The sequence below is a fragment of the Alligator sinensis genome, unplaced genomic scaffold (genome assembly GCF_000455745.1).
Source record: "Alligator sinensis unplaced genomic scaffold, ASM45574v1 scaffold5_1, whole genome shotgun sequence".
NCBI lineage: Eukaryota > Metazoa > Chordata > Crocodylia > Alligatoridae > Alligator > Alligator sinensis.
This window is the reverse complement of record NW_005842213.1, coordinates 1,340,556-1,356,587: the sequence shown is the minus strand read 5'-3', so window position 1 is coordinate 1,356,587 and position 16,032 is coordinate 1,340,556. Positions and strand designations below refer to the sequence as shown.

Below are 16,032 nucleotides of genomic sequence, written 5' to 3'. Positions count from 1 at the left end.
ATAGGTGTAGCCAGCCACTACCCCTAGGAAAGAGTTCCACCACTATTTATGAACAGATCACCATAAACCCAAAGAGTTTAAACTGACCCAAAAATGTCCTCTTATATCCTCTAATTTGGCTGACTCTTTGCTCCCCCTCCCTGCCTCTCTATTTCATTTCCTCTTCCCTGCTTACGCACAACTACTTACCCCACCACTGAGTCTGATATGTCATCATTATACCTTGCCTGCAACTATTCTTTTTTGTATTTTGCTTTCTAGTGAGTACTAGCCTTATAGAGCCAGCCTCTTTCCTGAAGGCACGTAGCATTTTACCTCTGACTTGACAAACACTGATCTGAACATTTCCTACCATTCCTACCACTGGTTGGGCCACACTCTCATTGGTAATGGCAAGGAGCACAGTCTAGACCAGGCACCAGGCAGCTCCTGACCTTCTAAGCACAGTGCAACTCACACTTGATACAGTAGGTTGAGTCAATACAGTGATTAAAACACAAGTGCCCTTTCTACACTGGTCCCTGTATCAGTGTGAGCACGAGTGCTGAATCAGAGATAGCAATCACATAAAAGTTTATGGGGAAATTCTACTGCAGGCACAGCCTGTCCATGATGCATTTGGTGATTGACCCAGATGAATGGTCTGCATGAAAAGATACAGCACTGTACCCTAAAAGAGTAAAACTAAAATGGTGCCCACCCTCCCTGGCTCTCTCTAGGGCATGAGCAGCAGTTGTCCCCATGTGAAGAAGGTAAGTACTGCATCTTTAAGGTCTCAGCAGTGAGGTAGAGGAGAGGAACAGATTGTCAGTGTTTATACCTTTCTTCTTTGTTGAATTTGGGATTGGCTTCAGAGATATCCAGGCTTTTACTGAACATTGTTTTACTATGGCAGGAACAAAGTGAGAAAACAGAGTTACTAATGTGGACATTCATCAATGAGAGTCACCTGAAGCAGTCCCTGACTCCCAGGCCTCCCAACCCACCCTTTCTTTTGTAAGCACAGCTCCAGAACACCTTTTCTGTCCGCTCCTGATCGCTGGGCCAACCCTGCATGGTCCTGACCATTTCTTGAACATCTCATTGACTTTAACAAGAACTGAGGCCTTAAGCACATGGCAGGATCAGACCCCCACAGAATAAGTATTCTCTAGCACTAAAGGCTACCAGCGCATGTGGTCTGTGACCTCCCCAGTGTGCGTGTGCACACACACATGTGCGCACACACACACACATCCTCTTTGTTGGACTAAGGACCTCAGGTGGAGTTCACTTGCTTATATTTCCTAGGGGAGATGGACAATGCCCGAATGTGAAAATAGCAAAACTTTCTTTACCCCAGCTGGGAATCTGAAAGCCTTTCCTAGAAGTCATTAACACGAAGCATAGTCTGGGCAAAGATTCAAAACAGCATGCAGGTCTACTTAAAGAGAAAGGGCTCTCTTATTTTTGCCTCTTCGTAGCTCACCCCTGCCAGTGCCAATCCCATTCCTCTCTCCAACAAGACATGTTCTGCTTCTCAAACTTAGGTCCTGATTCATGAAGCTGAGAAGCAGGATTCCACGCACCTCTGTATCATGGGTAAATCTGCTCTACAAAATACTGTCTTCCAACACTGGCAGTAGTGTTGGAAGACAATGTTTCTACCACTAGTTTTGGTGGAAACTATCAACTTTGGTAACTCACAAAAAAAAAAGAATGGAAGGGAAATGAATAATCAATGGAGCCCTCATAGGAAGTTTGATGGATTCTTCCCACCTCAGGACCCTGCAGCTGCAAACTCTTGGCAATCTCAGCAGAGATTCTAGCTGCTGAACTAGTGGAAGATGCCATCTCTCCAGTGCCAAACCAGCTGTGCAAAACCAGCTGTGCAAAACCAGCTAGCTTTAAACAGCTCCATGTGCTAGCCTCTCTTGCCAAACATCTCTAGGAAATATCATGAAACCTAACTGGTGGGGGAGGCAAGAACATATGTAGTGGAGAAGCTCAGGGCTACCCAATATACTTGAGCTGGCATGCAGCATGTTGAGCAACAATCAACCCAACCTCATTACCAGATGTAGATGGAGTTGGTGTTGTGTCTCTTTAGTGGGCATTTACTGTCAGAGACACAGTGGAAAGGACTTGGAGAGGTCAAAACAAATGTTTCAAGGAAGTGGAGGGCCAGCTAGAGGATAAGCTGGAAGCCACTTGTTGCACAGGACTCCACTCTATCCACTATTCCTTAGTCCACTAAGTTGGACTTTTCTTAAGAGCAGAAAGCCCCATCCCAGCCTGTTGCATTCAAGTTCTCTATTCCAAGCTTTAATGGCTTCTGCAGCAGGACATAAAAGCCGTATTTTCAAAATGAGAACTTCCTGGGACCTTGAGCTGGATGAAAGATGTGCAGTTCACCATACAGACACATACAACTGGAGGTTATCATACACATCCCCTATCTGCAAATAAGCAACTGTTCACTACAGGGAGAGCTGGGAGTAGGATTAAAACACAACTCACAAGGAGAGCAGTGAAAGGACCGTTTCTGCTAGCTTGTGAAGGAAGCAGTGGCTAGAGATTTTCTAATGATTATATAGTCTCTAATTTCTAACAAAGGAAACTGTCTCCTGTTCCCTCTCTCCACCTTCCTAGTACTGTACCACCCTCTGGCATGAAGTCATGATTATCCACCCTCCTAGATTGTGAGTGTCATTTTCCAGGACAGCATCACTCTCTGAAAGTCACAGACCTAAAATGCAATGCTGCAAAATCCACTCTCAGTGGGTCACTTGCTGCTGAATACTACAGATCTAGCCTTGAAAAGCCTGACCCTTGGAGCAAGGCACTCGTTGCTTTGTTGCTGACTGTCCTGACAGATGGTGTCCCAACAGCAGTGCCTTATCCCCAGACACTCCCCATGCGGTGGCATTTGTTAATGAAGCCAGTTCATGTTATAAATGATCATGCTGCCAGCAACGCATGCTGTGCCATTGTCATCTGTGGATGCAGACTGTGTATGAGTAATGAAAGCTCAAGTCTGAAATCTAATAGCACCTTCCTTTTACCCCTTCCAAAACAAGCACCACTGAGCTGGGTCTCATTCCTCATAATGTCAGTGTGTCCATGTTCCCTGCCCTTGATCCAAACTGTACATCCCACTTCAGCTGACACTGTTTGGCACACATGCCCCCAGTGTAACCCTCTTGATTGTCCCTGATGCTCCCTTTGGCATGTGTCCCATCTCCCTTTAACCTAGAGTCATCCCTCACTGACATAAAGCCAAGGCTTTCCTCTCTTCTTTCTCTGGGATTGCCTGAGACATTCTCTTTGCATCCTTTGCAGCTGACCAGCTGCTACTGCAACTTTTTTTTTCATTTGCAGGGCTGAATGGGACATTCAAAAAAAATAAAGCACTCAGCGTAACAAGAGACATAGATAGCTCTGTCTGGTTCAGCTTCCTGGCAGCTTGCTATGGAATAACAAGGCAAAGGTGAGAGGTGGGAGGGAGCGTTCCAGCTATCAGAACTCATCAGGATCAAAACAGGAAGCTCTAGGCTGGCTGAACAACTTGCTCAGTTGGTCGGTGTCACCAGGCTATTCCTGTTTGTTTCACCTAGTTAAATGCTCTCCACAAGCCAATGCAGTTACCTCTAACTCAAACTGTCTACTTCCTATTGTCCACATGTTGCGCCTCATCCCTTACAAACAAACCTCCTCAGTAGCATGACTGCATACTACAGGAGCAGTAGAGAGAGAATAGCATTTGATTTGTGTGTTGCCATAAATGCTCAGTCTTGGTCTCCATCTTACATCCTTTGATCTCGATGGCCTCTGTGAAATCACCATTTCCTCTACATACTTTACAAATAACAAAGAACATTTTTGACTAATTGGCATTCATCCTGTCCTAAACAGGGGAACTTTTTAGATACTGCATCTCAAAGATACCTGGCCAAGGACTCTGTGAATAAGTCCTACCGGGTCTTGGGAAATTGTTCTCCTCACCCTAGCAAATACTGGCACAGCTATCTAGCAAGTCAGAGGTAGTTCTAAGGACCCCTATACTTCTTTATTTCATGCTCTTCACCCATCCATCAGACAACACAAGCATTTCTAGAAGTAGACGACTTTTCCCAGATGATCTAAACAGCTGAGGGATAAGTCCATGGCACAAAATGTCAAATTACAACATAAAGCACTGACCATTTTCATGTGTGACTAGTGTTTATTAATAAAAAGTGATGTACCTCTGTGTCTTTCCCAATGCACACATCTTCCTTCTGCCTATCATTAATGCGGCCCTGGTGTAATGACTGTGGAAGCCTCATCCATGAGACATTACAACTAGAAGACCCCAAACATGCATGTTACAGGGACCCCATTTCCCCTACAGCTCCCTTAACACCACATGGCGGCATTTTCCCTCCATCTGAGAGATCTAGAATCATACTTGCCCACTGTCCTCAAAACATGTGGTAAACAATAAATGACAGAGAAAGCTGGATACCACTTGTATCTGTCTGGGATCCTGAGTGAAAAGCAGGAAAAGACAGGACCCCTCCAGCTACAGGAAGAATTTCTACTGCTACGTGAGTAACCATGGCACTGGTGGTTAACTACCTCTTGAGTGTTGTTGGGTGTTGCTGTGATTGTTGATGTGGACAGAAAAGCTTCTGCAATTCCTCTGTGTATAGGGGACATAGGGGAGTTAAGGGAGGCAATAGGACAGGGTTCATCACTCCTAGCTATGGGGACCACCTACCTCTGTCCATGTTGTGCCATTTCAATAGCTCTGCGAGCTGGGACTGGGGAGCCGCCATCTGTCACACTGAGAACCTCCATCGACTTCCTCTCTGGCCGCCGCTTCCCATGTCTGTTCAGCATCGGGGAGTCCACACGTTTCCTGGGGGGATCTTTATGAAGAAAGAATGCAGTCAGCTAGATTTGACTGTGACCTGCAGCACATGTCAGCCTGGCAAAATCCAACACTCCCCTTGAGCAATCTACTCTCACATGTCTGCAATATCCTCACTACTCTGTGCTTTAAGCACATGGAATGGTGCATGATTTTAGTATGCGCTAGTAAAGAAAGTTCAAGCCTTCCAGGAGCCCTGTGTATATGCTCTGGTTGCTATTGCATGCTAAAGCCTTTACTGCTGTAATTACCTGGGCCAGCTAAAATTATACCTTAACTTTGCTGTGTAACGTGCCCTCTTGATGCTTCTTTATTAATGTATGGAAAAGGCCTAAAACACTCTTTCATGTATGGAAAAGGCCTAACAAACTCTTTCAAAAATAAAATTTAAGATTCCCCTCATCTTGTCCCATTAGACGTGTAAGTCTTGTTTATTCTAGATGATAACTGGAGAGGTCATGAAATGCTTCTCTCTGGGCATGTCTACATGTGCAATTAATGTGACTCAGTATACTCCGGCTCAATTTGAGCAGGAGTAAACTAATTCCAACGTCACCATCTACATGTGCATTTAAGCACAGTAATTTACTGCACTGCTGGATACCACTTGTATCTGACAAGACTATCTGGCAGTAAATTAATCTACTATATCCTAATTGCCATGTATGTTTAGAAGGTGACACTTCACTGTGCAGCAAATTAGTCTGCTGTGCAGTAAAGTGTAGACGTGTAGGTTCTATTACTATAGTAACTGAGTCTTCACACAATATTTCTGCAAGGTAAAGAGGTGCTATTATCTTTATTTTACAAAAGGAAAAACAGAGTACTAAGGGCTGGATTTTTAAAGGCTTTTGGGCTCCTAATGATACATACAAAGGCCTAGTGAGTTTTTCAAAAGGACCTAAATCCCACTGACATCAGCATCTTTAGGTACCTGAATACCTTTAAGAATTTGCCTTTAGATGATCTGTCAGAGCACACAGGAAATCCATAGTGGAAAGAGAGCTGCAGTCAGGTCTACTGAACTGCAGACTAGTGGCCTCTACCATTGGACCATCCCTCTGCTGATGGTATCACATCAGCAAAAAGAAGGACAGCTGAAGAAAGGGGCAGCAATTTTCTCAATGTTAGGCTATTTAAAGCCCCTTGTAATGGGCACCTTCGAGAAAGGGCATCTTTTTTCTGAGCGCCACAATATATTTTTGCTGACAATAGTGATATTCCTATTCTTTCTGCTACTTCATTCTTCCCTTGTGCTCCTACCCACTTGTTTCACCTCTCTATTATGTCTGGTCTCTTAGGCTACTGACAGACATTAAAAAGAAGGGATGATGGGATCTGATGTGCTATTGTGGGATTCAGCTTCAGATCCCATCATGCCACATTGCCAGTGCAGGGGGAGCCTGGGATCATCATCCTGGGCTCTCCTTGCACCAGCAATTTTTGCTCTTGTGGCTGGGAGTCCCCTCACTTGGTCAGAGCTCCCAGCTCTGGGGGAGAAGTGGGGGGACAGGACCATGCACTTCCATGGCTGAAAGCTCTTATCAGCTGACAGCTCTAATTAGCTGTCTAATTAGCTACTGGGAGCTCTGATCACTGATGGGGATCCCAGCTGTGGGGGTGCATGGTGTCCCCCTCTGATCAATGACTGGAGCACTCAGCTATGGCAGGAGGAGGCGGGGACACCCTGCACTTCTGTAGCTGGGAGCTCCATCAACTGATCAGGGCTCCCAGTCAGAGAAGCTCATTGTGTTCCCCAAGCTGGGAACCTCAATCAGCTGACCAGTGCTCCCAGCTTCCACAGTACATGGGAGTATGGTCTGGAGGCCAGAAGCACTGTCCACACCTTCAGTTAAAGACATGAAAGAAACTAGCAACAAAGTTATTACACATATTTAGTGTAATAACATGGTTGCTTATTCTTGGTTTTATCACATTGTTAATTGAATGAACACGTGGTCAGGCCACTACTTATGATGTAACTCAGGGGTCAGCAACCCCCGGCACGTGTGCCAAGCATGGTACATGAGGCCATTTTGCTTGGCACACCACGGCCAGCCCCGACTCTGGGTAGCTGCCAGTGACGGAGCCCAGGCTGCTCCCAGCAGGGCTTGCAGCATCCCAGCTGCCTGCTGGGAGCAGCCCGGGCTCCTGGCTGGCAGCAGCTCCCCAGAGCCGGGGCCAGCTGCAGCCGGGAGGCTGCAAACAGCTGCACCAGGCTCCAGAGCCCCGGCATCAGCTCTGTACTGGTGCGTGCATGCGTGCCTTGGAGCAGGTGGTGGGGAAGGGGCCTGGGGCAGCGCAACCTCGGTCTCTCCCCCGCTCCCAGCACAGAGCTGGTGACTGGGCTCCGGAGCCCGGCACAGCTGCTTGCAGCCTTCCGGCCAAACCCCGAAAAAGTTCTTTTCAAACTTTTTTTCATATGTAACAAAAGAAGCAGAAAATACTAGCAGGATTACATTACGGACCTCCACATCAGAAGAAATATATTGTGTGTGTAGTGTTAAGGGAAATCAAAGCAGCAGCCAAATCCAATAATGCAGTAATAATGGATGACTTCAAGTGCAGGCATATAAAATGGTCAAATGTCACATCAGGAAAAGGTTCAGGGACATAACTTCTTGACCCTTTAAATGACTGCTGCTTCAAACAGCTAACATGAGATGAGAGGCTGTTCTGAACTTAGTCCTGTGTAACACACAGCTGCTGCGTCAAGTCGTAACTGGAGCGGAGTCACTGTGTGCATCTACACGTGCCCAGGACTGTGTACTGCGCAGTCCCGGCAGCACACAGTTATTTTTAGACTCAATGTTGCCGTAGTGATGAGCTACGGCGACATAGCTCATTGCTATGGTGACGTAACATCAGCGTTGTGGTTTGTGCCTGCTGACACCATGTTGCCATAGCGACAAGCAATGTCACTGTAACGTCGCTACAGTGACTTATCGTCTTGTGTAGATGCGCCCATTGAGTAATAGTGACCAGAAGATAATTAAGTTTGATGTCCTCAGTAGGGGGTTGGTACCGGAGGCTCTTATGGGGACACCAAACTATAGAAAGGGGGATTTAAAACTGAGAGTTAGTTAGAAAGAATCGAAGGTCAAAAGGGAGGAAATGAAAACCTTAAGAGTCAGCACCAAAATTACTTAGGCCTGGAAACAAGAGTCCTGCTAGGTATGAAATAACCCTGCAGAAAAAGGAAGTCAGAAGAGAAGGAAAATCACTGTATGATTAAATGGCAAGGGTGAAGGGGGTGATTTGAACCAAACTGGATCAAAACAGAAGGCATCAGAGAATGGAAATCCAGCTGGAGTGACACTTAAAAAATGGAGCATTAAGTAGTGCAAGTTAAATGCAATCTGGGCATTAGAAATGAGCTCTGGAGGATGTTGAAGCACAATTAGCCAATGACAGAAACATTAGTAACGTGGCATTTTACAAGTTGGTAAGGAGGAAACTTGTGAGAGGATGAATGGTAGGTCAGCCTAGGCTTACAGCTTGCACCCAGTCTTCCTAAACTCTATTACACAAAGAAAGAGTGAGCGCTCAGTACATGACTGTGTAATTTTGTTTGGCAAAGCTCAGGCAACATGCATCTCTGAGGAATGCAGTCTCTTAAAGCAACTATTATTAAATCCATTACCATTTCCCTGCTCTTCTATCATTACGCAAGGCCATTGCTAATGGCTAATGATGAGATATTCATCAGAAGCATGATTGCTCTTAATTAAACCTTGCCCCATGTTCCCAGAGATATGGCTGGGAGCAGAGGAGGTAGAAACCTCCAGTGGGAAAGGAAGTACAACTTACTAACACTTGAATAATAATGCTCAGGGATTCTAAAATGTGCTGACGTGGCACAATGATATCTTCAGCCCAGAGTTAATCTAACCCTACTGGGGAACACTTTCTTTCCCTGTGCGGAAGATTCCAGCACAGGTGAACAATAGTTTGAATCAGCACATGAAAATAATTTGGGATATGGGAGGAGAGAGAGATGATATATCTGGGGCATGGCTTTGCATTCACTTGTGCATATGAAGCTGAAGATTCAGCTACTACAGTTAGAGTTTTTGACAGTAAAAGCATTTGAGTTGCAAAATTATCTGTCAAAGATACCTGATGTATTAGATATCTTTGATCATGTGATCTGCACTCTGCCCACTAACCCATTCCACTGGGGTCACTGCTAGCATTGTCTCAATTTTAACAACTAAGCTGTCAGAAAAGCATTACCTATTCTCCTCCAAATACAAGATTTTATTTTTGCAATATTAGACATGCCAGTGGCCCAGAATGCGAGTCCTGGAGCAGCAGCAGGTGTAAAGTTCAACATTTTATGTCCCTGAAGGGCAGAGGAGACTCCAGACTTGCCAATGAAACAGAAAGCAGGGCTCATCTTTTCAGTTTGTTTTTGCGCGGTGAATAACAGTGACGAATAACAGTGTCCTGGTTTATAGCTAATTTTGCAGGAGACTTACAGTGTTACAGCGATACATGACTTAAAAAAATTGGTATTTTATAAAACTGTCCAAAACTTTCTCAACTAGCTTGAATGTACGATAGTAAGGTGTGTAGGAGAAACATTTGGGTGCCACTACATATATGCGTGTTTGTCTATATATCTACCTATGCAACAATGCCTACTTGCCAATGACACCTATTTTATTTTTCACAGAAATAAATAGAGGAAAAAATTAGGATTAATTTTTCTCCCCCTTTTTTCCCAACCTTTTATACACCTGGTTGAAATTTAAGATATTTTAAGATTTTCACATCTGTTATGACATTTCAAGTTTTGCTGATGCATAAAAAAAATTGTCGGTTTTGTAATCTTCCCAATTTCATCCCTGGCTATGTAGCTAAGAGTAAGCTTCCATTTTTTAAAGATTTTTACTCGTCTTACCTTCTTTTAATTTTTATATTTTTTTCCTGATATCAATCGATGTAATTTCCTCCGAAGGCTTATATGCTGCAAAGACTTAGGTACTTGTTTAGCTGTAGATACGCAGGCAATCCAATGACTTCACTAAAAATACTTGCATATGTAAAACTCACTGTGATTGTGCCCTTGAGCCTTTGCAAGACTGGGGTCTAAGAGACCCATTAAAGAGTGAAAAACGTATGTCTTACTGATTATCTCCTGGTCCTGCTGTGTTTGACCTTGAACAGTGGAGATGGCCAGACTTAGTTATTAAGGTTACCATGCTGGCAGCCCTGGGGCTGGTATAACACCAGTGTAAGAGATCCTTAGTGTAACTGAGAGCCTTTAGGGTTTGTACAGCAGCTGCTGGAGCTGTACAGAACCTCAGCGCTGTCATTTTCCATTTCAGTGGGGGGAACGAGGGGCGGGTGGGAGGCAGAATGCCAAAGGGCGGACAGTGCTAGGAAGGATGGACTGAAACATGTCAAAGGTGCCTGGAGTCAACTTTAAAGTACCTATTTCATTCCTGGGGGGCAGGTCCTCATCCTCATGACTGGGATACCTCTCTTTACGATCCAGGAGAAGAAAATAAATCATTTTCTCTTGGTTTTCTCTGAAAGAAAAAGAAACAAAGGAAGGATGCTTCAAATTTGTTGCAGGCAAAATAGGAAAAAAAATGCTGTAACCCCAAAGCTAATGATCTATCTCATGCTGATCACCACAGCATAAGAGTGCTTGTAGTGGATCTTATCCTCACAAAATCCTTGTGAGAAAAGGAGGCATTATCTCTTTGTCCCTTCATGGCACAGGGTAGACTGAATGACTTGGTCACTCAGGTGCCTATCTGAGCCAAGGTGGTCCCCTGGCTTCCAGTCTGCTGCCTTGGGCCTGCCAGACCCTTGGAAAAGCTGTCAAGACTCAGAGCTTGGGAGACTAAAACCCTTTATTTACTCATGACTGCAGACACAGCATATTGGGTTTCTGGATCCAGCATATCCTGGATCAATATCTTCCAGGGCAGGGAGGGATCAAATATTTACCCATGAATGCAGACAGCATAATATGCTGTAGACACCCCCTGCTGCCCTGATAACATTTGCCAATCCTCACTTAGAAGCAAGACAGAGAATTCATCACTCCTTGGACTTTCAGCCTCTGAGCTCTAGAGTACAGAGGGTGCCAGATGATGGTAATTTATGCGATGGGGAAGACCTATGCTCTAAAAAGTGTGCAGAGACCTCATCCTCCACCTATTTCTCCCTCCTCATTATTCATTTCCAAATGAACACTGGAAACTGGAACTGATTGTTGGTCTCTACTTATATGGGACAGGGTCTTACCACTGATTTCAAGTGGCAGGAGTGGGTAACCCATTATTTCTTTTTTTTTTTTTTTTTAGTTACATAACTTTATTTTTAAGTAGAAGAAGAAATCAACTGTTGTTCAATCAGGGCAGAAACTGTGGATGGTTCATACTTCCAGTCGCGTGGCAGTGCTCTCTTGGTCTTGTAGTGGTGATATAGCTTGTGAATTCTGCTCTCAGTCAGAATCAGATGGAATTTGGTCATCCATTTCTAACCCCATGAGCATACAAACCCTCAGACACCAACCAGTGTCACAGCTCGGTGAGCACTTACTCTTCTGACAACAAGTCCTGTAAGAGTTTATTTCGGTCACGGAAGCAGCCTAATGAGTGCATGCTATCTAACACATCTGGATCAATATCTTCCAGGGAAGGGAGAGATCGAATCTGGACCTTTCGAGGAATTGGTTGCTCTGGCTCTGGCTCGTTCTTACCCCCTCTGCAAGTGAGATGAAAGAAGAAGTGGTAGTGGGGAAAGAGAAGAATTAAATTACAAACATACCCATTGCTTTGAGACATGCTGTGCAGCAAGAGTGTCAGAACCTGCTAAGAGGCTTGCCTTTGCAAAACAGATAAGTATTTTCTTCAGGCCAAATTCGGTGGGAGCTGAGAGCAATTAGCATCATCCTGGATTGCCCCTTAATGAGAAACTTCCATGCTTGGTCAGAAATTCAGTCAGATTCTCATCCAGCAATAGACCCAATAACCTACCTGCTGTTCAATGCTCTAATGCTGTAAACTTATAAATCATTTCAGGATTCTAGAGATGCTGCCTCACAGACAGATCACGCCTTGGGCTATGCAGCTACAATGGACATTTGAATAATCATCTCAGACTATCAACTATGAACACGCTGACACCACACTCTGCTAATTATAACAGAAAGGGGCTTCTGAGCAGTTTACATACAAAGAGCTTGAACTTATGAAAGGTGTCACAGGTTTGGGGTGCCCAATGTGAAGTACCTTACAAGGGTCAGATTTTAGGAGAAGATGACTTTGGAAAAGAAGTCCCCTAATTTGACTGCCTAGATATGCACTTAGCTGCCCCTCTTCAGACATCCAACTTTGAAAATTCTGACCTGGGTATCTTGCCCAAGGTCACATACCGAGTCTGTAGCAGGGCTGGGAGTACAAAACCAATCAGCAGTAGAAGCACATTATTTTTTTAAAGGTGGTTAGCACAAACTGCCTGCATAATTATCTCATTTCATTCACTGAAAGCAAGAAATATTGATTAGTCATTACAATGAAAAACTCTGGCGATAAATAACATGTCAAGATTTCAGTCTAGATATACCGGTAGCAGGCTGAATAATATAAAGTACAAAGCACACCAAATATCCTTCAAGTTCATTCACTGGGACCCAAACCCTGTAGCCTGCACCACACTCAAACAGTAGGCTTCTTGGCAGGAGATGGGTAGGCAACAACCTTGAACCATCCCAGGAGATGGTTTGGATGCCTCAGGATGGATTGGCAGTGACTGGACAACTGTAGCTTCTAGATGTGTGACTCCCCTATCCCTTTACACCGCATGAGGGCCTGGAAGTTGCAGCTTGACTAATGGCACCAGAATCCTGAGTCTGAAGATACTGGCCCCCTTGCTTGTCTGTGGTAACACCCCTCACTTATTAAAATGGAACTCTATCCCAGAAATCAGCTACTATTCAGTGGGAGTAAAGGTTATTAAACCTACAGTAGTCATGGATAAGCTCTGATGCCGGTCCCACAGTCAATGGGTGCTTTGACACTGATTTCAAAGGCTGTATGATCGTGTCTGATGTCCCATGGTCACCCCTTGTCGGTTTGGGCTCTTAGGTGAGTGTGGCTTGTAGCCTTTATACGTGAAATTCATTATTGTCAGGTGTTGGCTGAGTTGAACATCATCATTACATGGTGAGCAGGTGACCTCAGAGTTATTAACATTATTATTATTTTTTTTTTATGAATGTTTTTGAAAATCCTCTGAGCCTTCGTGGCTCTCCTTTTAGGACCCCTGTTCTGAGACAGTGCAGCACCATGACACTTGCTTTACATCAGCAATGGACTGTTTCTAAAGAGTATTGCTTGCTATCATACAACAAAATGGGCTCTTTTTTTGCACCTCACATTCAAATGCCCTCAGTCACCATCAGGCTACACATGTATACTCAGACTTTCGCACTTCTTCATCAAGTACAAGGGAAGGCTTAAAAAAAAAAAATCAATCACCACCAGCAAGGCACTTGTTGCTCCAGGTAATGAAAATCACCAGCTCTGTGCTACAACTGGCATGACTGTATTGCCTGTTCTACTCCACGTCTGAAACAAACTGCAGATTGCTTGCATTTCAGCCTACAGGCACATCAAGCAACATCAGTCGATGAATACTGCAGAGCATATATGAGAGTGCCTTAAGAACAAGGCCTTCTTTGTAAATGACGCTGCCTGCAATGGACTTGATACCTGCGTATGTTGGGTTTCTTAAACCTTGTCATGAACCTCCAGCATGAACCTCACTGATGCCCACAATAAGTACCTCAATTCCCAGCAGCATGCATAAAATCAGAACTAGTACCATTATTTTCCCAATGGTTTAGTACAGTTGGGGTCAACCTTCTTGGCAGACATACCACAAATTAAGCCCCATGCCCTCCTGAGTGCCACTCCAATCCCCGTCTACATGATTTTTTGCCTCCTGTGCCCTGCCTAATCTGCTGTTCTGCTTTCTGCTCCATTCCCTACTGGCCACTGTGCTGCCTGTCCCCTCCCTGATCTGCTGTGTGCCATGCACACAGCCACTTCTAGTACATGTGCCACAGTTTTAGTAAATGTTGTGCCACCTCTAGCAGGGCACTGACCAACAAGTGTTAGAAGATTCTGCATCTCTGAGTTCACCATAATACTTCACTTCATTCAGCTACTTGTTTTATCAGTAAAGGCAAAAAGAACTGAGTTATGGCAAGTTATGTTCTGGGTCATCTTCCAGCATAAGGTTTAGTAGCATTGTGGAACATTTATTTCAGTTAAAAAAGGTCTAAAACCTATCCTTAAATTAGCTACCATATTAGCGTGTAGTGAATTGGAGTGCTGAGGCAGGTATAATCCTGTCCTGAGAGGATGGGTGAGGTGACCTCCCAAGGTCCCTTTCAGCCCTACTTTTCTATGATTGTATGACACAGTAATTTTTCTGGGGAAGTGCTTGTGCCTTGAGGTCTAAACTTTCATGGATTCTCTAAATCTCTCTCTGATTAGTCACAATTAAATCCTTCCCAGAGATTAGTACGACCCTAATTATCTATTTCAAGAGTTAAGTGAAATCACTTAATAAGTACTGAGTACAAATTCCAAGTCACTAATCTGCCATCTTATATGATCCAAGGTCATGAATAAAGGTTTTATGGGAAGTTGGATGACAGCTTTACATTAAAACAAGAACAGTAGAACCAAAAGGGCTTCCCCAAATTTTGCATGTAGCCTATCACCGACACTGCCTTTTGCTACTCTTTCCTTGTCAGCCTCAATATACCTGTGCAAAGCAGACAGAAAGCTATTAGAGATTTATACTCGGTTTTTACAAGGATAAACAACACTACATAGTGCTAAGAAGTGGGGAGTCGGGCCCTTCTTCAGAAAATAAGTTTAGCTCTCTTGTCTTCAAAGACAAAACCTCCATTTTGTAAACCGGGTGTAAAGTAACGCAGCGATATCTGCCTACATCTGCAAATGGTCTGAAAGAATAACTCATGGAGGTGTGAGCTGATCATTTAAAATATAATCACAATTTTGATTTTTAACATTTATTTCTCTCCTGATCACAGTGTGCAAATCAAAAGGAATGAGAAAGTCAATCAGCTGGTGTCGCCCCGTGGACAGCAGGCAAAAACTAAGTAGAATGACTGCATCACCAAGATCTGTGCTGTCCGTTGTGGGCAGCATTTAGGGCTGGGATTCCAGGGGATGTCTTCTTGTTTGTGATGTAAGACTTGGAAGGGTTTTACCAGGGGTTCTTTCTTTCTTTTTTATTTCTGTTTGCCCTGGCTCATCGGGAGATTTTTTTAAAAAAATCTCTACTATAAAATTCAAGGCTTTCTCTGGTATTGAAAGCTGCCACATTTCCTGGGTGTAGGTCTACCAGCACAGCACAGTGCAAACCAGTGCAGAGATATTCCCTACTTCTCAGCAGGGTTAATTGGCCTGGCCAGTGATTCATATTAATACAGCCATATTGGTTTGAGAGCCTAAGCTAATTTGTTCAGAACTAGTGTGTCCCCCCTTGATGGGACGCTATTACCGTTACAGGATAATAGAAAACAAACCAGGCAATCTTGTGAGGTGCTGAACGCCCTCCTTTCCCACTGAAATCACCGGAGGCCTAGGGAATGCCTCCGTCCAATAAAACCACAAGGAAAATGCACACATATGCCCCTGCCCCCAGGGGTTGTTTCCTGGTGAGGTTTAAAAGAAAAAACAATGGGTGAGGACAACATACACCTATTCCCAAAACTTCCTGAGTGCAGTGACAGAAAAGCTGTCAAAGCCTGACTTTCTGTGGCCCACATCCAAGTGCTACTAGGTGTATTGACCTCTCAGGGGCATGTGTCAAAGCATCATTTCCTTGTGTATCAGTGATAATTTTTAGTCTCACTGGGTTACCACCCACATAAACCAAAGAGACTATTTATCCACGGTTCATGAAGTGCTACCAGAGTTATACGAAGTGCAAAGCCACTTTACAAAAGCCACACAGCCTTCCCTTCACCCAAACCAGAGCAGAATTGCCTTTTCTTATAGACTTCATGTTCCATGACATGAGGCTGCTGCTGTCAGTCAAGCCACGGGACCATGCATACATCAACAGGTCATGAG

At 44.3% G+C, this 16,032-nt stretch overlaps 1 protein-coding gene across 1 annotated transcript in view; it reads right to left on the bottom strand.

The window, feature by feature from the left end:
* The window catches only part of BRSK2 (BR serine/threonine kinase 2), a 488,049-nt gene that overhangs the window by 51,329 nt on the left and 420,688 nt on the right, over window positions 1-16,032 (bottom strand). Inside the window, exons 11-13 of the mRNA XM_025207893.1 lie at window positions 11,456-11,620; window positions 10,334-10,431; window positions 4,742-4,892 (exon numbers count right to left, since the gene is read on the bottom strand). Coding sequence (XP_025063678.1) covers window positions 4,742-4,892; window positions 10,334-10,431; window positions 11,456-11,620 — 414 coding nt within the window. The remainder of the gene's footprint in view (window positions 1-4,741; window positions 4,893-10,333; window positions 10,432-11,455; window positions 11,621-16,032) is intronic.